Source organism: Caretta caretta, chromosome 11, assembly GCF_965140235.1.
Source record: "Caretta caretta isolate rCarCar2 chromosome 11, rCarCar1.hap1, whole genome shotgun sequence".
NCBI classification, from domain to species: domain Eukaryota; kingdom Metazoa; phylum Chordata; order Testudines; family Cheloniidae; genus Caretta; species Caretta caretta.
The window spans coordinates 4,288,987-4,315,082 of NC_134216.1; the positions used below are offsets into that span (position 1 = coordinate 4,288,987).

General features: G+C 48.8%; 1 protein-coding gene across 1 annotated transcript in view; it reads right to left on the reverse strand.

Moving 5' to 3' along the window:
* Positions 1-6,501: 6,501 nt before the first annotated feature.
* The window catches only part of IGFBP2 (insulin like growth factor binding protein 2), a 110,484-nt gene continuing 90,889 nt past the window's right edge, over positions 6,502-26,096 (reverse strand). Inside the window, exons 2-4 of the mRNA XM_048869603.2 lie at positions 23,338-23,561; positions 17,324-17,464; positions 6,502-9,447 (exon numbers count right to left, since the gene is read on the reverse strand). Coding sequence (XP_048725560.1) covers positions 9,280-9,447; positions 17,324-17,464; positions 23,338-23,561 — 533 coding nt within the window. The 3' untranslated portion in view covers positions 6,502-9,279. The remainder of the gene's footprint in view (positions 9,448-17,323; positions 17,465-23,337; positions 23,562-26,096) is intronic.

The following is a 26,096-nucleotide window of genomic DNA, read 5'->3' on the forward strand; positions in this document are numbered from 1 at the left end:
CCAATTTGACCTTTGGTGGCTCTGTGCCCTGCCTTCCCCATTTGTAAAGTAGGCAGGAAATATTGACCTTCCATCATGGAGGGGTGGGGAGGGGCTTTGCATTCATGGCTGTGCCACGTTGGGCCCTTAGGCAGCTCCTGGTAACAATCTCTGCTCATCCTGATAAGGCCCCCTGAGCCTTTATGTCTCCACAGCCCTTCACAAACTGCAAGGACCAAATCCTCTGGCGAGGACGGGCAGAATCACACGCCCCAGTTTACCAAAGGAGAAACTCAGGCACAGCGTGGCTAATGGAGCTAGCCAAAGTCTGTGTCAGGGCTTAGATCCCAGGAGTTCTGGGCCTGTGGCCGAGTCCAAGGGAACTGAGGGGAGTGCAGGATTTTACTCCGCTCCAGTGCTTGGGCCAGGCCAGTTTTAACGTACTCCAGTGATGAGGCTGAGAGGAGAGACACCTTATCCTAACAGGATGAAAAACATGGCATCGGATCAGGCCAATGTCACCGAAGGTCAATGTGTCTGGCCACACACGGAAGGGACTAAAGTCCTTGTGCACTGCCGCCAGACCGCTTAGATAAGGCACAGCCTTGCCTCACGGAGTTAGGCAGAGTTTTGTGAGGTCCCACACACACCCCGCAGCCCCAGCCCGATGCCCTGACTATATGTGCAGGCTAAAGGACCAGCCCCTCCTCCCATGGTTTGCAGCTGCAGCCCGGCTCAGGGAGGACACCCAAGCAAGAGCATATTCTAAAGATCCAAAAGGGTGAGTCCTTACTGAAAGTGCCATTTCAAACAGACTACGTCACACTGCACACATCCAGGGAATAATCACGCCTTTCCAAGGACGCGGGTGCTGTGACAGTCTGGTCTTTACACAGCTTTTGGGGGTGGTGTGGGCTGCAAACCATATTTATGGCCCGCCCGTGGGGGGGGGATTGCCCGTGGGGGGGGTCAAACCGCGCCACCTGTTCGTGCTGTGTGCTCGCTGTAAGGGCGTCGCCGCGGCGGCCGCAGAATGCAGCCCTTCCAGCAGCCACGCGTGGCCAGACAAGAACAAGACATGGCCAGACACAAAGAAGAAACAGCAGCCCGAGTTGTTCGTTTCCCCTGGGATGGGGATGGGAGGCTGCAGTACTGGATCTCTGCCACCAGGGGGTGGTGGTGTGGCGCTGTAACTCGGCCGCACGCCCAGGCCCATGGACACGAGTCCCAAGGCCCATGGACACTAGTCCCAAGGTAGCATTGCACAGCAGCGAGCAGGCCCAGCGGGCGCCCCTGCAGCACCTGCCCCCCCCACACACACACAGCAGGATGTATGGCCCCCCCCCCCCAACGGGGCAGGGTGGTGCCCCCTTGGTGCAGCAGGATGGAGGGGAGCAGGGTGCAGCCGGCAACTGGCTTTGTCTCTCCCTCTCCCTTGGGCTTCAGGGATGAGGCCAGCTCTCGGGGCTGACCCGTCAAGCACATGCCCCTTGGCCATTGGCTTGCTCCTCATCAGCCCTCCAGCACAGGGTGGTCTCGCTCACTCACGTGTGGCACTGGCCCTGGTCTGTGGCTCAGCAGACTCGCTGGGCCAGGCTCCTTTCGCCGGTATTGCTTTTCTCCTTAAAAGAAGTCGTGTGACAACCCAATTTCCAGCCCCTCTCCTCCCTTCCCCTGTCCACCACACCTGGGCAGAGGGGTGCTGAACCCACCTGCACAAAGCAAAGGCGGGCCGGTAAAGTTTATAGGTGCTGAAGGGTGACAATGACCCTTACAGCCACTCTTCATACAGACCTGACTAGCCGGCTCTGGCTTTTTGGGTCCTTAAAGCCGTCAGGGACCCACCCAGGTCTCGTCCCACCACTGACCCTGCAGATGTAGCCAGCCCATCCCCCCCCAGCTGCCTGCCTGCCTGATGACCCCCAGCCACACACACCTCTCCTTTGTTTAGGGGGCCTCCATAACACAGGCAGCCCAGAGTGGAGCCAATGTGCAATGGCCCAGACAGGGAGCGGGGCGGCTGTGCCCCGCAGCGCCCCACCACAGCCCTTGGCAACCAGAGCCAGCTGGGCTATTAGCACATTAGGGACTGATGCAGCCGCAGAGGCCAAAGAAAGGCTGGGGCTGATGCTCAGAGCGAGCTTCGTTCCTTTTTCCTCAGGTCTGGGAGGGCTCGTGTTTTCCATGCCCTCCTCCCTCCCTTGGTTATTGGGCCAGGCTGTATTTCCATTTGTAAATGCACTATAGAGAGCTGATACATGTGTGCATGGGGGGGGGGGGAGTGTGTACATGCACCTGTGTTTGCGTGTGTGTGTGTGTGTGTGTGTGTGTGTGCGCATACGTTTATGTGTGCAGTGTCACCAGTCCTGAGCAGTCAAAACTCATGCGTCAGGACTCCCCCAAATCATGAGATTTTTTCACTCTCACTGCTCTTTGACACTTCCTCATTCCTTCACCTTGTGGGGAAGCCACTGCCCCCATCCTTGTGGTGGGGGTGAGGGGTGGCTGCCCTGCCAGCCATTGCTATACCCATCCCTAGCAACTGCCCCACTGGCCTTCTCTCTCCATGTTTCCCACAGTCTCCTGCCCCCTACATTCCCTGCTCATTGCCCCTCCTCGGATCGGTGCCAGGAGTCGAATTCTGGCTGGACTCCCTGGCTCTTCGCTGTACAGGAACAGGCCCCCCCGGGTGCCAGGGCCCAGCATGGTTTGGCCTGGCCACACATTTCAAAGGCGTTGGGACCCACCAGCCGGAGCGATGCTCGGGCCCACGCCGGTAGCTGCTATACGGATTTAGTGCGGGACCCCTGCTTAAAAGTGGTCAGGCCACAGCCCCCTGCCTGGCTATGTGGCCTAGCGACCTTTGCACAAGGGGCATTCACCCCCCCACCCCACTAATTGGTGCCACTGGCTCCATCTCTGCCTCCCCCCACCGTCCCCTGCACCCCCTCAGTCGGCCTGCTTCCTGCCCCCCACATTCCCTGACACCTTCCCTGTCCTGCTCCCAAGCTCCCACCCCCGAACCTGCTGGCCCACAGGCTCATTCCCGGCCTCTTTACATTCCCCTGGCCTCTGCCTGCCCCTCCCGGGGAGCCGCTATTATTTTCCTTCAGGGCAGGCCAGCTTCAGCCCCCTGGAAAACAAGGGGAGGCAGTGGCCATCTTTGCTCAAGGCAGGCTGGCTGGCACTTGCAAATATATGGGACCCATTACTGAAGTAGCTGAGCACGCACCACCTTTATGCATTTAGCTTCCCACCACCCCGGTGAGCGACGGGCTGGCTCGTAGCCCCATTTCACAGATGGCACACTGAGGCACAGAGAGACGATGTCTTGCCAGGATGTGTGCGACAGAACAGGGATTGAACCCATGCCTGGCGCCCTAACCACTGACCCGCTCTGCTGAAGTCCAGAGGACAATGAGGAACAAAATGATAGGTTAAGCCCCGTGTATGCCGTGGGTGATCCCACCAAACGGAATGAGAAATTACCAGTGGCTGACAGCCCTGCGCAGGCACCAGCCATATACTGGCAGGGCTGGGGCTGATTTGCAAAAATCTGTACTCGGGCATCACTGAATAAGTAACATCTCTGGTGAGCGTACGCCACCCACTGGATTGTGGCCTCACTCCATCAGGGTTCAGAGAGTATCTCTGACACAAGCATTAAGGCAGAGTCCTGTTGCAATGCCCTTTATCTGGGTCTGCTCCCACTCCCTCTGAAGTCAGTGGGACAGCTCCCAGAATCAGCCTTTAAGAGTCACATATTATTGACCAAACCCCACGTTGTCAAACGTTGCCTGAGCTGGAAACGAGTGGGTCACCTACACTCACCTGCTTTGCCAACCACCGTAAATTTGGGAGTGGGGATAAACTGTCTTTGACCCTCTTCTAGCGCATATCCCAGCCTCGCCTGGAACACACTGTGAAACCTCAGTCAGCACACAGAATCATAGGGCTGGAAGGGATCTCACTAGGTCATCTAGTCCAGTCCCCTGCACGCAAGGCGGGACTAAGTAGTGTAATAACTAGTTGGTTCCTGACATGGCATGGTACCATCTGGCAAAATCCCTGTTAAACCGGGACTATTTGTTATTTCAGATTGCCAGTGTCTGCTTTGTTCTACAAACTCTCCAGTACAATGCATTGGTTCAGGGCAGTTTGTTCTCAGCCTGCGGCCCGTGGGCCTCTTGCAGCCCAATCAGCACGCAGCTGCGACCCATGTGACATCCTCAGGGCCATGCATGTAGTATTGGATGCGGCCCACATAACACATTGTGGGCTGCCTGTGCGGCCCACAATGGTAAATAGGTTGAGAACCACTGGTTTAGGGTCTGCATCACAGACCCTGCAATTGGCCAGCCACAATGAGGCTACCAATCTGCTCCTTACTTAGCTGTGCCGGAGCTACTGTGCTCATTAGAGGCTTGTTCTAAAGGGCCAAAGTTTGATCCCCGCTGACGACTCTGGTGTGGGCCTGGATAGTCATGGTGTCTTATGTAAGCAGAACTGGGGTGCTCGGCAAATAATATGTAGTGGCCCTGATCCTGAGGCGCTGAACACCCAAAACTCCCTTGGACATCAAAGACAATTAATAACCAAAGAGATGGTTTCAGGGGCAAAAGAGTCTCTCTTTTAAGCGGGATTGCTCCTTTAAAGCAGCAGAGGACAGGGCAGCTTCCATTTCTAATGATACGGGAGACGCTTAGGCCTCCATGAATGGCAGCGGATAGCCCACTGATGTTCAACAGGAGGCTGGCACATAGCAACCCCTGGGAGCACGGGGCCTTCACGGAGCAAGCGAACTTTAGGCTGGTATCACTGTTATTTGTTCAGCATCTTGGTTGTCGCATTCCGCATCGTTCATTAGAAAACAGGCCAGCACTGTGACGGACAGCCAATATCCTGTAATACGCAGCGGCATTGTAGTCGTGTTATCCTGGATATTGGAGAGACAAGGTGGGTGAGGTAATATCCTTTATTGGACCAACTTTTGCTGGTAAGAGAGACAAGCTTTTGAGCTCACACAGAGCTCTTCTTCAGGCCTGTAATATCCTTGGGGAATTAAGATCAACTTTACTGGGAATTAAGCTAAACCTTATTGAATTAGGGTTAATACCTTTGGGGGGGGGGTTGGATTAAAATTGCAATTGGCTGTGTGTTATTGGGGTCATGTATGGGAGGGAGAATGCTCATGTAGTTCTTCCGTTACCAACCCTTTGAACCCAACCCCCTGGAGAGGCACACACGCTAGTTCAAACTGGATTCACCAGGGACCAATAGACAAAGAAAGGGCTTTTGGGCAAATCGCCTGGTTTTAAACTAGCTCAGGGTCTTCTTCCCGATCCAACAATTGGACAAGAACCATGAACCATGGAGCGCTCCTCCAACTATTAGGGTAGGGTTGGAAAGACTGGACCTACTGAGACCCCATAAGACTGGGGCTTGCTCTGAGCTGAAGCTGTGATAGAATCAGAGAAGTGCAGGACTGGAAGGGACCTCGAGAAGTCTTCTAGTCCAGTCCCCTGCTGAACATATAACCACAAGGAATCTCCCCTGGGGTAGGGGTCTGAAGGACTGCTCCTGCCAGAATCCATGCCAGGGTTGGGGTTAACTCTGGTTAGCTCATTAGCATGTGTGTAAGTTCTTTTATTGTTTTAAGATGTTTCCTCTCTAATGCTTTTCCCATAAGAATAAAGTAGGCTTGCATAGGAAGTGCTGTGTGGGAACCAATAACCTTAGCAATCACACTTGTTAACCAGCTCTGAAGAGAAAGCAAACAGGTGTCCTTGGGCATTTGGGCTTTGCTAGGAATAACACAACAAAGGCAGGGAACTGTGCAGACAGGCAATGCTGGGGAGCTGGAAGCATGAATGGGTGTTCGTGCTGGGCCACTGAGGGGAAATACAGGTGGTTGTCCTTAGCTGTGACAAAGACAATCTCAGCTTCTGCCCTGTTCTCTTCCTTCCCCAGCCTCCTCTATTTTTCCTGTATTTCTTTCTTCCTTCCTTTGGGTCTGTATTTCCTTCCCTGCAACTTCCATCCCTCCTAGCCTTCACACCTCCTTTCCTCCCCAGTCTGTCTGCTACAATGATCACTGAACAAATGCTGCCATTTAAAATTCCACACGCCCACTTCGGAGTTAACCTCTCAGTGAAAGCTGGGGTGGCAGGAGGGCTCACACTGCTCAGAGCTATCGTTTCAGGCCCTCAACAGCCTCCCTGCTTTGGGTTATACGTGGCTCATACATGGAAGATCTTCTTTGCAACTAGGCGGGCCAAAGACTTATCTTTATTCAAAATGAGAGCATAACTGGTATAAGCCATGAGCACTGAATAAATGCAGTGGGCAGGCTGGCTGACGTATCGCTCTGTTCTCACCCTATACAAATGGGACCAATAATAATAATAAATGGCCACTGTCTCCTTGCTGCCCGTTGCCTCATGTTTACGGGTCAGTATTTGTGTGTGATGCACCAGGCACACACACGTGATGTATGAACGGATGGGGAAAAAAAGATGACACTTTTCTGGCATCCCATTTAATTTATTCCAACTTTACGCAGTTCAGCTTTTCCAAAAGAGAAAGAAAAAAGCATCATGATTTCTAAACAAACCAAAAGGTACAAACTGCAGACGAGATCAGATGCTCCCGAGGTTTATGTGAAAAGCAGAACCACCTCCCCTTTGATGTTAACAGAAATCAGGTAGCACCGATTTTTACAATGACTAGGTTTTGCGCGAGTGCACACACACACACACACACACACACACCATACACAAGAGATGACTCCTACCCCACCCTTTTTAATCTCCTTCACACTTCATCTCACAGATGGGTGAGCTGGGGGGTTAATTTCAGAGAGCAGCGCCCATGCTGTTTCCATGTGACATTTTGATCCCTTCCAGAATTTTTTTTCTGTTCATATTAACAACGCTAAACCTGGGTGTGATTTCGCCCTCCCCCTTGATGCTTCTTTTGTCCGTTACAGCTCAGCATCTGCATTTAAGAAGAGTCTGCAGTTGTTATTGGTAACTAAGATCATCTTTGTGTGTGTGTGTGCTCAAGTGCAGGTGATATTTACCAACTGAAGGCACTGGTAACTAACTACAAACTAGATCACAAGAAAGTACATTAAATGGAGCAGCAAATATTCACAGAGCAAAAGAACAAATGTTAAGCCTGGTCTCACTTCCTACCCCAGGATGGTGTTCTTGGATTTACCAAGTACAGTTTCAGTTCAACTACTATACAGCAAGGAAGTGGACAGAAAGCCTAAGCCCAGAGGTGTGTTACATGGTTCGGCACAGTGAAGGTCAGTTCACACGCTCTCCTTTCATTTCAGCTGGTCACAATTTTGTGCAGCTTTAACCCCTCTCCCACTTCTATGGGCAGCACATGATGCACACAAGATAACGCAGCAGCTCCTCAAAATGACTCAGATGCATCAGTGGATGGTGGCTCTTTTACACCTTAGGCTGCTTCCCCATTGAGCTGCTGCACGTTTCCCCATGAGCAGACATTCTGCCACCTGAAAGCTCTTCCAAAGCACTTGTCCATCTTCAGCATGCCTGTCCGGCAGAGCCATTGTTGGCTCCAAACTCCCCATGGGCAGTCCACGTGCTTTGCCCTATCTTTTAAATCCCATTCCTTTCCTTTCAACTAATCACCACCTTAGAAATGAACCAACTTCCACATGCGAGCTGCTGTACAAGTTACTCAGAGGAGTTCGACACAAGGAAGCGGTGGAGATGTCTGATCTTCCTCTTTGAATATATTTTTTTTAAAATCCAACGATTACTCTAAGTGTAAGGACCTAGTAATTGTCCTGCAAATGTCACAGGTATGAAAAGAAAATCTCATGGCTTATTCTCAGCTTGTGTGTGTTTCATACAGAAACAAATCAATGTGTAAAGTAACGGTAGAGAGACATCATCTGTTCCTGGGAACTGATCTTCCAGTACAACATCACCAACAGTTCCTGGAATTGTGTTTATTAAATCTATGAGAGAGACAGAGAGAGAGACAGACACAGAGTGTGAGCGTGTGCGTGCGCACGCAGGGAAGGGAGTGTGGCGGGGCTTTCCAAAGCACTCTCTCTATATACTGCACTTTACTTACAAAAGGTGTGTGCTGAATGGCTGATGCCCCCGGCAACATATGAGGGACGTTGGCAGCCACTTGGAAGTGTGGGTTTTAGATGGGTTTTTGCTATTTAGAAAAAGAGGGGGAGAGAGACAGACAGACAGACACTCCCTGGATTGTTACCCTAAATCTGCAAGAGCCCTCCTCTCTCTGCAATTTAATTCTTGCTCCTTCCATTAAAAAAATGTAGGGCCCGATCCTGTGAAATACTGAGCACCTGCAATTAAATTAAATTGCAGGTGGTCAGCGTCTCTCAGGATCAGGCCCTTAATTACCACCTTATCAGTAAGGCTCCTATCCACAAGAATGAGATTGCCCAGGAGATTGCGGGACTGGATTGTTAAGATTTAGGTTATAGAGATACTGAGAACTATCCACTCTCAGGGAAGTCTATGAGAACTGAAAGTGCTCAGCATCTCTGGGGAGGTTGCCTCAAGTGCAATGCATGGGGCTGGCTGTACAGTCTCAATTCCTTTCTCTCTCCATTGCCTCCCTGGAGGAGGGGGATGGGAGCTGCACACTGGCGTGATCCAGCTGGGAATTCCCCTCCTTTCCTACCCCACCACCACAACCCGCTTCATGACAAACCGAAAGAGCAGCTTGGCAATAGGGACAGGTTGACAGGGACTTGAGCAGGAGGTGATGCGTATTATTTACATTCTTTGGTCTTGGGGGGGCAAAGATTTTCATTCATCTTGTTTTGAGCATTATCACTTAGGCTCTTTGGAGACACCCGGGGAGCTCAGGACTCTACATTCAACAGGGCTGCTTGGTTTTCACCTGGGCCTCCCGCGTAAGCTGTGTTTTCCTTGCACTATGCTATCGCTTTGCAGTGGTGGGGCTAAGTGGGCCGAGGGGGACTCTGGAAGCACGTGGATGCTTAGTACGCTGCCATAGGGCAGAGCTGACAGAAGACAAAGCTTTGTCTCTCATTGACTTTACACGAAAGACCAAAGAAAAGCAATTTCTGCTCCTTCCCCCCTTGCAAACCACCCTGCACCCCGGTCCTTCCCCAGCAGGCTGAAGGCAAGAGAAGAGGGCCACAGGCAATGCACAAAGCCAGTCTTTTCCAGGACATAAATAGACTTGCTGAAACCCATGTAAAATCCAGCACCGGGGCCAGGCTGAGCTGTCTCCAGTGAGCAGGAACACATCCATCTACTGCGTGCGCAGGGCATGTGCTCCCTGCTCCTCCTGTTCATGGGCCGTGTAGAAGAGGTGGCACTCAGGGTCTCCGCGGATGGTAGGCGCTCCCTGGATCACTTTCCCAGTGATGGGGTTCACACACCAGCACTCTCCTCGCTGACCATTCACAGACATCTTGCACTGGGGAGAGGGGGGGGAAGAGGGGCGAGATGGACATGGTTACCGGGTGGAAAAGACACTGAACAGCAAATAGCTTCAGAGCCCACATGTCGGAGAACTGGCCTCCAGCTGAAGAATGAAATCAGAAGCCTGGTAAGAAACGGATACAGACTCCTTCGCTTCTTACACTAATAATAATTAACACTGAGGTCTGCAGCCTGGATCCCGACTCCTCCCAGTGAGGAGAAGCTTGGAACCAATCTGACACGTTGACCCATGAGAGAGCTGCTACAGGGGCATGCTTGGAGCCTGGGGCATGCTTGGAGATGGGAGTGTTTTGTTCAGGCCCATCTCTCTTTACTATAATATCTTTCCTTCTGAAAGAGCCCAAGATGCTTTGGGCCTGAACACACACACACATACTGCAATGCAACCACCTCGGGGGTGGAGAACGGCAGCCATAACACTGCACACTGGTGAATAAGCACTGGCCAAGGGCACCAAGCAAACCCTGCTCTTACTAAAAGGAGCATGAGATCTTTAGCGTCTACACAGAGCAGACAGGGCAAAACATCCCTGTCTGGATCCTTTCTCAGTGTGAGCCACTGCCACCCACATCCCCCTGAGACTTCTGGAGGGCCAAGCAGTAGGGTGACACCCTGAAAAGGGACACTCCCTCTCCTGGCTGCAACAGCTTAGTGCCAATTCTCCTGCAGCAGTGAGTAGCACTCTGTGGGGCCCGATGCCCTTAGCAGCTGCACTAGGCCTCATGGGGAGCTTACAGCCCCAGCGTCTTAGTGCAGAAGAGGGAATATTTCTCTGCTCCTGCAACTCTCTGGCTCCCTGCCCCTGCCTGGAGAGGGCCCTGGGCAGCAGGCCCAGGCCCAGGCCCTGCCCTGCATGGCAGCACCCCCGCAGCACCAGGCGCCTATGGTGACCGGTGCTGTCAATATATACAGCAGAGGTTCAGTCAGAAAGACTTGGAGCCTGTGTACACTTTAAAGTTGAACCGGAGCCACTTTCTGCAGCTGGACTGAGGGACAAAACACGAGCCATTCAGGAAAACAAAGGGAGTCCCTCATGCGAGACCCCTTCCAGGCACCCCGGTCCTGAGTGCTGGGACACAGGAGGGACTGGAACTGCTTTTGTTGGCAATTAGGTTTCCAGACTCAGGGCAGCAAACAAAAAGGAGCTGACCCCAGGGCACTTGGCTCTGGAAACACAGATGGAAGGAAAGTGCAAGGTGACCTTGGACTGCTGGGCCAGATGGAACCCAAGGACAGCCATGAGCAGTGCTCCAGGCTCGGGGACGAAAAGCTCCCAGCGAGAGCTAAAGTCTCCCAGACAAGCTCTGCAACAGCAGTAACAACAACATGCTGTCCTTCCCCACCAAAGATCTCAAAGCACTTAACAAACAAGAATTAAAGAGCCTTTTGTTGTCCCCGGGAGTTAGGTCTACTGATGGGGAAACTGAGGCCCAGAGAGAGGTAGGGACTTACCGAGGGCCACAGAGCTCATCTGTGGCAGATCCAGGATTGGAACTTTAGTGTCCTGAGACCAGGCCTAACCACAAGACTAACCCTTCGCCATTGAAAGGGCACGGGCTGGGGTTTTGTGCCTACTCTTTGGATGGTATTGCGCATGCCCTCCTCGCCACACAGCAGCAAGAGGGCTTATGGGCATTTACAGTGAACATCCTGCATGGACTCAGGGCCCAATCCAGCAGCCCTTACTCTCATGATAGGACCCTTCCTGGAGTCCACGGGGCTGCAATGTTCAGATGAGGAAGGGCTGCCCAGGTAGGTCTTAGGATAACATGGAGTGCGATTGAAAACCGCATTCCAACCAAACTCTGCTTTCATTGAAGTCAGTGGAACTGCACTAGGAGCTATGTTAGGCCAATGCTGAGTGCAGATGAAAAATCGCACCCTTAGGCCTTGTTAAAATGCCCATGGTGATGGACAGCACATGCAGAAGCTTCGTTAATTATCCTCCCCTGTCTATATTGTGCCCTCCCTTTTCGGAAGGTACAGCTCTCACACTGCCCCTACCCTTCCCATCTCCAGCCAGTCCCCAGGGGTATCAGTGGGAGACGCACTCAGTCAGGAAATAGGAAGAATAGGTTACTTGGGCCAGTACTTTGTTCAGACGATGGGAAAGTTCCAAGCAGGGCCGGGGGCCATGAGCCTGGGGTATCATCACCCTTTTGCCTCCGAGAGCAGGCTCAGAGGCCCACAGCTCAGCTGAGGACCTTTCTACAGGTTGCTCCAGCACCCACTGACACCAAGAGCAAAGCCCCCATTGACTTTACTGAGGTAGGATCAGACCTAATTAGGGCTCCGTCCTGCAAGGAGCGGAGAGTCTCCAACCAGGGCTGAGTGCTCTCAACTCCCATTAAAAATCAATGACAGCAGGATCAGCCCAGATTGGAAGAGAAGTGAAACGTTCCCCAGCGGGCTGGTCCCCTGGCAGCTCCAAGCACAGAGGAGGCCAGAATGCAGCAGCTGGCCTGTCTCACAGTTCTCTCTTCACTAGGGAGTTCTGGGGAAGGATTCGCTGCTATTTCCAGTATCTAGCTGTTTGTCCTTTAGTGCAAAGCCCCCCCCTGCCATTTCTCGGGCATGGTCTCCTCTCAGAAATCCACTTTTTAGAGAGGCTTTTTCTTCCCAATGCAAGTGAAACCTGTACTGCATAGGGCTTATTCCAGCCTAGATTCCTTCAGACAGATAATCCGTTTCAGGCGAATTAGCCAGGTCGATGGGGTGTGGTCATTCCAAGATAATTACAGCCCTGGAAATCCAGCTGGGCCATGTGCCGCTTCATAGCCCCAAGGGCAAGGAGTTGAGATTACCTCAGAGCCACCACACCCTTCTGTCATGTTCGTATCCACAGTGGTCAGTCCAGACCCCAGCTCAGCAAGGGAGTGCCTAAGGGAAAGTGAATGATCAAGCACTGGGACATGTCTCCTTAAGGCATCTCCTAGGTATTGATAATACAGAGGCCACTGAGGGAATGGCATGCACATCCAGGTGCAGTCCAAAGTCCTATATGATCTGGATCCTGACGGCATGAGAGAAACCACTCTTCCCAATGCGCCATCATGGCAGTTGAGATTAGATGGGATGCTCTCTCAGTTGCCAACTTTCCCGCAGTAAATAAGCCCCCCGACTTTCAGAATAAGCCGAAAATCAAGTTAATCCCATTTCAAAACAAGGCCAAAACAAGCCAATCTCCAACGCTCTATGTGACTAGATCCCCCCGGCATGCAGTCTGGGACTGTGGTGGGCCCACTGGGCACCCCTGACTCTCTCTCTCCCCCCATTGCCCCTGCTTGCCGGGAGCCAATCCAAAAAAAAAAAAAAAAAAGAAGCAACGAGCTACAAGCCAAAAACAAGCCAACAAGCAACTCACAAGCCAATTAAGCCAAAAACAAGCCCAATTTCACCATTTTTTCATGGGTTTGGCATGTCTGGATGCTCTCCCAAACAGTGGCTAGATCTGACCTTGTGGGGACAAGGCATTCTCTACAGAGGGTGTCTGGCTATGGAATTTGCTTTGCCTGTTGGTATGATAGTGCTGACAGTTTATTGACTTACAGGCTAGGGTGTAAAGCTCACTTGTTCACTTCAGTTTTTGGCAGGGATTGGAGGGAAGATTGTCCTGTTATTCTAGTTACAAAGAAGATATTGCATGGATAGGAAGGAGTAGAGAGAAAAACAATAGATATGATGAGGAGGTGGAAGGATAGATTGATGAGTGGCAGTGTGGCCTAGTAGCTAGAAGAGTGGACTGGGATTTAAGAGACTAGGGTTCTAATCCTAGCTATGCCACTGGCCTGCTGAGTGACCTCGGACAACTCACTTTACTGCTCTGTGCCTCAGTTTCCCCACCTGTAAATGGGGATAATGATATTGACCTCCTTTGTAAAGTGCTTTGAGATCTGCTGATAAAAAGTGTTATAAAAGATCTCGGTATTACAGAGAGATTAAGAGAATCTTATCTGCCCAGCTAGTGAGACACTGAGGAAGAGGAATTATTTGGGGTGATACACATGGGTAATGGAACAAAATAACTAAAGGAAAATATAAACTGAATGACAGGATATGCTTCTTATCAATGAGGTCTAAGGAAAGAAATGGAAGCCTCTTTGGGAATTTTAAAACTAGACTGCGTGCTGGTTACACTCCCCAACTACTGAGTCAACAAGACTGCTTTTCCCTATCTTCGGGTTGTCTACTGCCACCTATCACCATAGCCCATAATCCCCCAAAACTGTACTGGGAGGCAACACCTGTTCTTTCCTGTGGAGACCTTTCACCTGAGCCTGCTAGCTTACGGCTAGCTTACAAGATCACGGAAATCCCGTTAGTGGGGAGGGGTTGGGGCAGGCTGGTGGCACGAAGTTCACACTGGTCTCCTGCTGACAGATGAATGGCAGGCCCAAAGTCAAGAGGTTGGTTTTCAAAGTAGCAGACTTATCCTAGGACAACATTCAAATGAAACGATTTGGGTTACACCACACAACAGAGGCAGCTATTTTGTCTAGTGGATGGTGCTTGACTACTAGTCCGCACTCCTGCCTGACCTGTTCCCTGATTCTTCCTTCATATTATAATTATTAGCATATATACAGATTCCGCTCTCTTTGCTCATCCCCACAAAATAAATACAATGCAATATCCCAGCACTTGATCAAATGCATATGTAATAAAACATCTCTAAATCTCTTCCTGTCCTAACCCTTGTCCTCCTGCTATCTATCTCCTCTTTGTTCATTATCCCGTTATTTGCTATTACATCATGTCTCCTTGGGACAACCCCGTGAAATGCTTTAAGTGGGCACTAGCAGGTGACTAACAAGGCAGAATAAAGCTAGCCATTGGGGATCTGATGGGCTGGGGGGTGTGAAGTAGCAGTGAGGGTTCAGGCCACTCCATTCGTGTTACAAAGGACAGGGAGACACACGCATGCATAGCTGTTTTGGTCCCAGGATATTAGTGAGACAAGGTAAATTTAGATTAAAGGAGGAGATGTGGGCATTTAACATGGATTACTCCACTGCACCGAATGCCCCCTCTCAAGAGCACCCGATGTTGGTGGAGAGAGCCTGTCCTTGATCCCTGTTGATAAATGCTTCTTTGAAGCCTGTAGTAAGAATTTGGCTGCATGGAGAACTGGCCTTTATAACACTTTCCCATATCCAGATTGATTTACCTTCTAAAGGACTGCACTGATCGATGGTCAATTGCATTCACTTTGACAGCTATGCATGGCAGGGGTTCGCAGAGAAAGAGGCAGTTAGAAAATTATTTTTTTAATATTCCTTTTGCAGTAGCACCCAAATGGTAGCATGTGTTTTCCAAATACAGAAGACGACACATTCCCATCCCAATCAGCTCTCTGTGGAGCCAGAGACTAAACATTGCTGAGGCTAACATGCACTGCCCTCTATTGAATGGACTCAGAACTGCTCAGTTGTGTGTCAGAAGCCCTATACTGATAAAATCTAATGGAACTCATATGCTAGGGACTCATCCTTCTGGAGCATGGTAGATGCAAGTTCTATCCCCTGCTGCTTTTGTGAAGCTCCACATGGCCATGGTGTACTGCACAGTAACAGTCACGATACCCCTAAGTGACTATGGATCCAGTACAGTATTCAGGGTGGGGAGGGGAAAAATGTGCATTTTTATCAGTTTTGATAGTTATTAACATTCAGTTCCACATTGTTGGTTTTTTTAAAGTGTATAAACTTCCATTTTTGCACTAGCAGAAATTTTAAAATCCCCTGTAATACTAATTATGTATTAACCGCGTAATGATGGCAGAAGTCAAGATTCATGAGCAATTCAGAAACAGTCATATCTCAGGTAGCATAATCATTTCTTAATCTTTTGTTTTTAAGCACCGCCGAGCAGACTGTGCTGCAAAACACGCGCAATGATTCTATGTATCCCACTGAACTGGCACTGATGGAATTACAATGCATGTTTAGGCCCCACCTCTTCAGCTGGGACCCCAATGCGTGTTTATTCACAATGCAGTACATGTACCCAGGAGCAAAAAGATAATGGGCCTCACAGTTGCCACAGCTCCTCTACAGAGGGAGGGCATGCAGAGTGATTCATAACCCCGCTGCATGGCACAGCTGGACTCGGGTCTAGCTCTTCAGTCGCAAAGCCAAAGGGAACCGATACCCATTTTGTCAGAAGTCCTACTCCTCGTCAGGTGTTGAAAAGCACGGCACAGTGTCTGCCGCTACCTTTGCTAACTGCTGCACACCACCATGTTACTCATGCCTGGAAGTCTTGTAATGCAGCCTTCAATTATTATTATTGCCAAAGAGGCTGCGTTTGTGGTTAAAGCATTGTATCTAAAACACCCAGACACCGTAAAGCCACAGGTTCAAGGCATGGAAGGGCCAGCTCAGTCCTCCCTCTTTCTGAGGCTTATTCACGGAGTCTGGTGCTGTGTGCAGGAATGGGCTGTCTGTCTGTTCTGCCTGCACATTAAAGATCCCAGAACACTTCTGGTAAAAGTTGAGGTTTTTCCTGGTGTCCTTGGCCAATTTTTTCTTTCCCTGTGCAGCGGTGCGAGAACACTGGGTGCTGGGCTCCCCATCAAAGGTGCTGTATGTATGTAGGTTATGAAGGGCTTTGGGATGAAAGCTGCTGTATAAATGCTAAAAGCAGAGGGCCTATCAGGCCAAAGTCATCCTTTTCCTGTGTGGCCCATCCACCTTTCTTACTACAACTCACTAGCCAAGGGGTCAAACCCATCTACTGACTTAGCGGACTCTGGGCCCAATAGATGTCTTCAGAAAGGTGACAGATCTCAGCCATGATCTTCTTGGAAGGATGTACCCCAGGACTCCAATTCAACATCCTTCACAAAATCCTGGTAACTTGGAATCGGCATCACTCTTGTAGTAGAAAACTACTGAACTTTGGCATAAATCCTTATTCCCCAAACTTCCTGTCATTCTTTCAGGGTTTCCACAGGTTAGGGCATCTGTAGGGTTGTACAACACACCACAGAGCTGTCCTCCTCCCCACCCGCCACACGCACAGTTTAGTGGAACCCAATCAGACCAAAGGTCTGAACGTTTCATTTTTCTCCCATTTTGGGGAGAATGGGAGACTAAAACCCTTCCTCTTTCCTGTGCCAAGTCACAAGTATGTAAGTGTGGAACTCTGCACTGAAAGAGCCGCACAAACACGTTTAAGTAATTATCAAACAATCCTGCTATGATTAAGGAGCTAGAGGAATTGATTTATGGGGGAGAGCAAAAGGAGTTAATGCGTGGTGTCTGACAACCTTTACACAAGTGTGGGAAGGGCTTGTAAGAGAGAGTAATGATTCGACACCCAAAGTTATAAACCAAAGGGTCTCGGATGAGAAGAAAGAGAAAGTTAAGGCTCAATATCCGGAGAAACTTTCAAGCAGCGAGAGCTAGAAGGCTGTGGGATAATCTCCTAAAGGAAGGGGTGGAAGCCCAATTGCTCTGCACGTTAAAGAGTAGCCTGCACAGAGCACTAGGGAATAATCCTGCACTGGCCCCTGGGGAAAGATTACCTGTGACCAGCTAGGACTCTTCTGGCTCATATAAATGCCAAGTAAAATGACAGTTAATGTCCCTAGCTCCTGTCTAGACCTGTGGCCTGGCTCCTGGGGTTATGATGAAGCATTGCATGCTAGGACCCATGTTCTCTGAGGGCAGCACCTACGTACACAAGTTGAGGGCTGGTGTGAGCTGCCATTTTGTTCGCCCACGTCCGCCAATGGAGGAATGGCTGAACACTGACCTCAAAGCAACACCGAACGGTCAAACCCCAAGCGAAGGCGCACGCTTGCGGCGACATGCGCACAGGGTAGCCCAGCCGCTCTCCGCACTTGCCTGTTTGAGATTGTAAAAGCCTCGCTTGTCACAGTTGGGGATGTGCAGGGAGTAGAGGTGCTCCAACGGGCCACGCTCATCTGGCAGACGCATGGTGGAGATACGTTCCAAGACCTGATCCAATTCCTGCTGGCAGGGGGTCTGAAAAAAGGCCAAGAAAGCGAGGGAAAAAAAATTAAAATCAGGGAAACAGCAGGTTTCAGCCAAAACAAAAGAGAGGACAAATCCTTTCCCCTTTCTCTGACGTATGCAGGGGAAGGTCAAGGCCCCTGACAGCCACCTAGCAGGAAGAGGTATTGTTTCACTATTCTCACTCAGCACAGCCTTCAGGTTGCTCTCAACAAGCAAAGAGAAAAAAAAAAATCCCTTCAGAAGCACTTGGAGCATTTACCAGCACAGCTAATTTTTCCTATAAGGGGCCCTCTGTCAAGGTTGTTCGACCTTCGAAGAGGGTCCCTCAAACATTATGACACACTGGCAAGTTGCCCAGAGACCCTGGCACTATATTAGCATGTGTACTTACATACAGCAATCAAGCCTTCATACACAATCATTTTAACATTAGCTTTACTTGTATTTCCCCTGATAGATTAACAGAAACTGCCTGTGGGTTGAATTCACTAGCAATAAAATACCCACAGCAACAGCTTTGTCTTTAAGCCAATTTTACTGGGGGGAGGGTTGAGGGGGGGGGCGCTTCACATTGACAGAAGGCACAGCTCTTTACGAACACTACTGCAGCAGGCTGGGATTTTCAGTGGAATTTAAGGAAGTTAAATGCCTAACTCCTATTAAATTTCAATAGGATTTAGAGGCCTAACACTCTTAGACACCTTTAACAATTCCAGCCTTAGGCCTCTATTAGGTAGAATTAAAAAGATTGCACTGCCCAAGGTAATCCAGACTGAATCTATGGGGTGGATCTCAATGCAGTCTCCTGCAATTTTATGGAACTCAGTGGGATAAAATCTGGGAAAACACCGTAACAGAGAAATCGTAGCCTGGAGGCCAAATGTTCAAAAAGAGCACCAGCAATATATTCTGGGATGTCCAGGGAGCTGGATGGAACGAGGACTGGCCAAAAAGGTTCCACAGGCATAGGCGGGAAGATTTCCCACGCTACAAAAAAACAGTGGTTTGAGCATTGGCCCGCTAAACCCAGGGTTGCGAGTTCAATCCTTGAGGGCGCCATTTAGGGATCTGGGGCAAAAATTGAGGATTGGTCCTGCTTTGAGCAGGAGGTTGGACTAGATGACCTCCTGAGGTCCCTTCCAACCCTGACATTCTATGATTCTATGAACAAAATGTCTGTGAGTTGCATCACAGCATAGAAATAAAAACACTATGTGCACCTAACAGCTACAGAAATTGACTTTTTTTTTTTTTTTGGAAGTTGTGTATACACTCAATATTGCGGCTGCTGAAATAAGTGGTTATATGGTACAACTAAATTTTTTATCTTGTTGTCAATATAATATCCAGGTGAGACTATGTGAAAGCAGAATCATAGAATATCAGGGTTGGAAGGGACCTCAGGAGGTCATCTAGTCCAACCCCCTGCTCAAAGCAGGACCAATCCCCAATTAAATCATCCCAGCCAGGGCTTTGTCAAGCCTGATTTTGTCAAGAAGATTTTTGATAGTCAAAAGTCCCAATCCCTGTACTTATTTTATTTAAATATATATATTTTAGGATTTAGGCCCTGTGTTATATTGTTCATTTTCAAGGAAAATAACAAATCTCTAGTTAGTGATGTTAGTTTAGCTAGCTGTGCTGTAATGGTTTATCTTTGGGTAATTTTCCCTCTGATATTCACCCCTTCTTGTTGACGGCTGAGAATAGGCCACTTCCACCTTCATTGAATTGGCCTCGCTAGGGACCCCCCACTTGGTAAGGCAACTCCCATCTTTTCCTGCGCTGTAATATATATATACTGTTTGCTGTATTTTTCACGCCATGCATCTGATGAAGTGGGTTTTAGCCCACAAAAGCTTATGCCCAAATAAACTGGTTAGTCTCTAAGGTGCCACAGGGACTCCTTGTTGTTTTATCTTTGGAATGTTACTCAGTAAAAAGAAACCTGTAACTGCTAGTTCTGTGTGTGTAGAGCTGTCTTATGGGAAAGACTCATACTTGATTCCTAAAAGGAGCGAAGAAAGTGAACCCTATTTTTTCATATTGAGAGTGTTCCTATAGAAAGTCCAGCTGTTGTGTCTTACAGGGATATGAATTCATGGTCTGTGCAGACACCTTAAGTCAGCCAGAGGAGTTCTGTAGCACAGAAGGGTAAGTAACTCGATTTACCTCCCATCTATGTAGGTTACATGGCACTGGAGGAGAATCACATCGGACTGTATTTCTTTTAAGATGCTCCAGTGATTCTTCCCTATGGCCTCCTCCCTTTTTGGATTTTGGGTAGTTCCAAGGCCCATTATACAAGGAATGTCTGACTGCACAATTTCCCACAGCCCCTACTAATCAGCTACCTTTTCCCATTACTTGGCACAGCCTACAACTTGCTGCCACCCTTTCCCTTTTCTACCTCCCCTTCGATTTGGAAAATGCAAGGCCACCTGTGAGGAGCGAGCTCCCCAGGCCCCTCACACACTCCCAGAGCACAAACGCTTTGGAGCGAGTCTTAAAATCATTTTAATACTCTACTTCGCCAGTCTGTGTCAAAAACTTTCAGGGACTCAAACTTTGCTTGGCACAAGGCCAGGCAGAGCAGGCAGAAGCCAACTAGATCAGTGTTTCTAGCAATTATAAACAGACAGAGTGGGAGGAAAGCCCCTTGTAACATGGCTGCTCCAGGGTGATCCAAAAGATGTGAGCACAGGAGTGGCCTGTGTTTCCTCAACTCAGCAAACCGGAGAAGATCAAAACCTGAATTAGAAAAGTCACCACAGGAGGGACCAGAGACTGCCTGGGATTCTCACTTCTGCTGGGTGAACTAAACCAGTAAGTGAGTTGACTGATATCCAGGATCATTAAGGGGCCAATCCTCTTTCCTGTGCCCAGCCAGCATACCCAGTTTGGGGCAGGGGAACTTGCTGAGGATCAGGGGGTTGAAAGATTCTGCACTCTCCAGCCTCAGGGCTATGGTACACACACACACACAGGGGCAAACCCTGCCATGGGTGTGGGAGATTAATAAAGAATCTGAATATCAGTGGATCTGCTGGCTTTGTCTTCCCTCCTCCTTAAGACCATCTATTCCTCAAGCTCCCTGCAGGGCAGTGGAAAGAGTCCCAGAGGATCTGGGCTTCCCAGTGCACAGGGGATGTATAAAAAACTGCGCCCGTTCCACCAGGCTCAGAGCCTTTCCAACGCCCCTGTGGTGAGCAGGATTTACCCCCCACAAAGAATGTGTGTCGCTCGCAGAGTGTAGGCAGCGCAAGTTAGGGTTTGATTAGTAAGAGAGGGAGCATTCACGGACCTTACAAGGAGTAGGGATGTTTTCATCATCCTTCCCCCTGCACCCCAAACGAAGGGCCCGATTCCAGGCTTTATTGCAGTCCCTTTGTGGCCTCTGAGCCACCATAAAGAGGACACAAAACTGTCATAACTGGCACCTGGCTAACATTGCCAGCACCAGGGCAGGGAAAGGGTGTAAAAAAATAAATAAATAAAACAAATAAAGCCCTGTAGAGAGGTGCGCTGAAGGAGTCTCCTAGGCCAGGTGAGAGGGGGACTGGATGGTGCTTTGCGCGTGGCACTGTTCTAGATTACACTCTAGGCCATGCTGGCGCCCAGACACCGAGACGGAAAGGCAGCAGTAAGTCACCTTTGCCCCCCTCCAGGAGTTGTGTATTCTGTGCTGCACCCCTCAACCTCACCCGGGTCTGGATTTAAACAAACATTCTCCTGTAGCGCTAGATGCCCAAACCCAATGCCCTTAGTCTACTACTGTGGGTGCCAGTCAAGTCTCCGCACTGCAGCTGTTAGATTGACCCTGGCAGTTAAATATTTTTAATAAAATCTTCAGTTCTGCAGGCATCAGCCATTTAAGCCCCTGCTTGGCAGGGATTTTAAACCCCTTCTCTCGGTGTGTTTATGCCACATCCACCACTGTAGTGTCTAAGCACCACTGACAAGTAACAAAGCCACGCACATTGCAGCAGGGTTTTCTGCCATACACAAGTCGAAGGTTATGTCTAGACTAGACACCTTTCAATGCAGCTGCACCACTATAAGGTGTCCCGTGTAGCCGCTCTATGCTGATAGGAGAGAGCACTCCCACTAGCATGCTTATATCAACCCCAATTGAGCGGCAGGACAGCATCTCCCGGCGACATAGCACTGTCCACACGGGGGCTTCTGGGATGTTTTCCACGGCCCTGAGTGACGTACGTTTTACAGATAGAAACGGTAGTGTAGTGTGAATCAGGGTCTCTAGCAACAAAGCCTGTTGGGCTGATAAACCACGAGGGACAGGTGACAGACCGAATCCCTTTGCCCTGCTTCTCCTGTTTTGCGTTGATTTCCCTTTGAGAAGATGACAGCTTACCCAATGGTAAGCTTGCTCTATGCTCCCTCAAGCGCCCCACAATTTACATAGCCAGCCAACAAGGTGCATGGTGGATTAGAAAAGATTTTCATGACAATGCTGTACAGAAGCTATGCCTAAATTGTCCACTACAGGGATGAAGTGGCCACTTATCGAGATCCTTAGGGACACATCCCCACACATGGGAAAGGGGACTAGGGAGGAATCCTCTCCTGCCAGGCTGCAGAAGATAGGCAGAGCTGTTTATCAGAGGCTACTTCAGCCAAGCCTATACATTCCATTCAAGCCAGCAAAATGTGGGATGGAGGACTGATGGATCCATACAGCTGCAGATTCATAGGCTCATCCTCCCTCCCCTGGCCCACTCCTATCTGCCTTCTATGCCAGTGCAGGTATACACTCCCTACAGGACTTCCCTGAGCCCAGATCCAGTGCCTTGCACAGAATCATTGTACTGGCTCTTCTAAGGCCATGGACACTGGGGACAGGACTTTTACCAAATGTAGCAGGTTACAGTGCTCTTCCTCTGTCATTCAGAAATTGCAGTCTGCAGAAATAAGGAGGACCGTGGCCTGTTGGGATCTGTGGTCTCCGTGGGGCATGCCTCTACAGGGAAGATGACCGCCCACTGCCCACTTTATAGACTGCCATCATTGCCTGTAGTATTTATTTATTATTTTGCGTATGCAATCTGGTCAAGCCAAGCCACAGCATTCTTATCCACCATGTTCAAAGCACGAAGGCCTCCAGGAAGTTGAGTCATTTTGCAGTCCTCAACAGTATGCGTCATGATTTATGGCTGCCCACACTGACATAGTGGACTGTCTCTAACACACCAGCGAAATTCTGCTGCAGCACAAATTCCATGCCCAGTACGAAACCGGTTCAGAAGGCTCCATTGCCTTTGTGGTCAATCAAACCCGGGTTGACGTTAAGTGGGGTCCGAGACAAGATAATTAGTTGTCACTTTCTCTGAAGACCATGAAGCTCGCCACGTGTCCTCTACCATAAATCCCTCACCCAGTAAATGTATTCACATTGGGTGCTGTGAGGGCAGACAACCATGTGGTGGGCTACAGTGGTCTTCAGTGAACTGAAGTGAACCTGTACTGTACAAGAATTAATCAAAGATTCCCACAGGGATGTTCACTGGAGTCATCTAGAGAAAAGGGTGTGGAGACACCACTGTCACCTACTGCTGTTTAGTAGGAACAGGTCCTGTTCCTACAAAGGTGGATGCTCTGCGTCTCTTTTAGTACTTTGCTGCATAACCCTGTAGGTACAAGGAAAGCAAGGCCTTCTCACTAGCACACAAAGTTCATTATTTGTGTGTTTGAGCCCAGTTTCAGGCCAAAACAAATGTTTGCTTCATTTGTTTGCCCTTTTTAAAAAATGCTTGTTGCAAATACGACTGACATTTTCCCCTGGGAGTCTGCAGCTGGAACTAGGATAATGATGATTCTCTCCCAGCCCCCCCCGCATAAACACACAGGTTTTGCCAACTGACCCTCATGGACGATGGCCGTAATTTCTTCAACTCTTCATGGTTGTGGTGGTGCTTGACGATTTTGCCCATCTGTCTCTGCTGTTCATTCACTTTCTCTCGCATAACAGCAAGCTCCTTCATGCCAGGCTTCATGGGCTTTCTCCCGCCACCTCCACTCACCACACCGGGGGTGCCATCCACATAATTCCCCGTAAGGACTTCTTCAGGCTCATCATCACCATTTTCTGCGTAAGACAGAAGGAAGGAAAAGAAAAATTCCAATCATTCACACAATTCCTTCCTTGATTGTTTCAAGGCTAGCACATTACCAAGCCACAAATGTTTAACGCAAAATTTAAAATCACATTAGCCCTTTAATCTGGAAAGTAAGGATGGCTCCTTTCATTAGCGTGTAATTACCTCTCTAAAAGATAGTTTAGAGCAGAGGGGGAAATCATTTTTGAGATATTCTTTCTGGTTTTATTTGCCCTTCTAAATTACTTACTTAGGCATGTACTTTTCCCATCAGAAGTCCAGTTGGGTTTACGGTGCCAATTATATTTTAGCTTCAAAGTTTAAAACTGAAGCGATTAGTAACGATACTTTGGTTCTATCTATCATCACCCAGTGTATCTACAGGAATACTTACTCCATATGTGTTAAAGTAAACGTTCAAGACTGTTCTCTGAAATAGCCGGCACTGTTTTATTTTGGCCCTAATTTTTTGGTAGAACCTGCCATTTCAATGATACTTCTTGACAGGTCCAACTTCAACCAAATATGCTACATTTGGCTACTTCTCTCGACTCCAGCACAAGTGCAGGTGATCTGGGCTAAACATGCCACTGTTTTCAGCTTCAAGACCTAAAATATAATTTAGCATCATCAGACTCAAGCAACAGGAAAACTCAAGGTTACAGTTGGGCTTACTCCAAAACTCTGCACACCTTTTGTTTCTCCTACAATAGAATGTGTAACATTGCGATCAATCTATTGCCACCTAGGTCATGGTTGTCACTCTGCTGCAAACCACAGGCATTATGCGGTAGCAATGGGTTCTCCAGCTTGCTTCAAAAGCACAAGCCCTGACAACTCTCACTGCTAAAAGAGAACCTTGACTAGCTGTTGGCAGTACAGTGCCGAGGAGACACAGAGGAGCAGTTCAGTTGACAGTAGTGGAATGCACACACATGAGCCAGTCATTACAACAGTCTAATATTTGGTAGATTTTTCTCCATTCTTTAGGAGCCTGGAGCTCATATTAGCTACCACTGTGACAAAAGCTAGGCCTTATTCATCTCTCAAAAGAGACATGCGTACAGTATCTTTCAACATGTATAGAACTGTGTGTCATGGAATATAGATGCATGGGCTATACCACAGTTCACAAAACAGTCCTAATTTTATGGTTCTGTCCTGCTTCCTAGGAGACTAAGCTTGTAAAACATTTACGTATTTCTACAACATGATGTTACGTCAGGACATAAGTGTGCTCTCAAGACAGAGAGAAAATACTTAAGGCTCTCCGTGTCATCCTAGGAGCTGGGCAAGGATTACTTTCCAATAAGAATCTTAATTGTTTACATATCACAGTCTCCAATTTAATCAGAAACAGATGATGGTGTGGGGGGACGATGGCAAATTAAATTGCCTTTAAAATGAATAGAATTAAAAAACAAATATTGTGCCAAGCCCCAGCTTTCTGAAAGTCATTTGAGGATTTTAGCCTTTTAGTGTTATAAAGCAGAACTCAAAAACACGACCAAGTTTTACCCATTTCCTAGACATACTCAACTTTAGATGCTGGTAAATTACAGTTGCGAATGAGTGGTGTGCCTGCCAATAAGGTCAGGATTTACGACCAACAGAGAAAATGAAATGGTGCTATTTTTTCACTCAAGCTTCTCCACGGCTTCGTTCAGAAAAAACCCATGAGCACGAGCTAATGGAAAGCAAGTAAATCTGCAGGGGCAGCCAGTCCTTTCCTGATCAACTCCTGTTGCTTCCTGCTTCTCACTGAAATATATATATATATATATATATATATATATATAAATTTGCCCAAGTAAGCATTGTTCTAGTAAAACAAGGCCAGATGGTAAACATCTCGTCAGCTAGTTCATTCACAAAATCTGCTTCTGATATTTTCATACCATTTTCCCCCCAAAGCTAACAAATATAAAACCAAAGAAAACATTGGATGTGAGCACAGACGCTGGAGATGGGAGAGAATGGTTTTGGAAACAATCGTGTTAGTCTGTATTCGCAAAAAGAAAAGGAGTACTTGTGGCATCTGATGAAGTGAGCTGTAGCTCACGAAAGCTCATGCTCAAATAAATTGGTTAGTCTCTAAGGTGCCACAAGTACTCCTTTTCTTTTTGGAAACAATGTGATCGTAAGAGTTAAACTACAGCAGGAGCCAGAAATCTCCAGCTGGTAGAGACTGCATCCCTTCCTTTCTGACGCAGATCTGTCCATTGTGATCCTTGCTTTCATCACCTTTGGACTGGCCTCCTAGAACATGCCCTACCTGGGGCTGATTGCAAGGGCTACGTGCAAGCTGTAGCAATTTTTCTTAGGGCAGGGCTGCAGACTCTGTACGGCTCCATGTCCGGTTCCAGTTCTTCTTGTCAAAGTCTTGTAAGTGGGCTGTGGCATGACAATGCAGCTGACAGACGTTAGAATAAAGCTCTTATGAGGTGGGGACCTGCAGCTGGGTAATGGGGGGGAGGAAGGATCACCATCATCAAAGTTCAGATCTTGATTCTTTCAGAGCACCA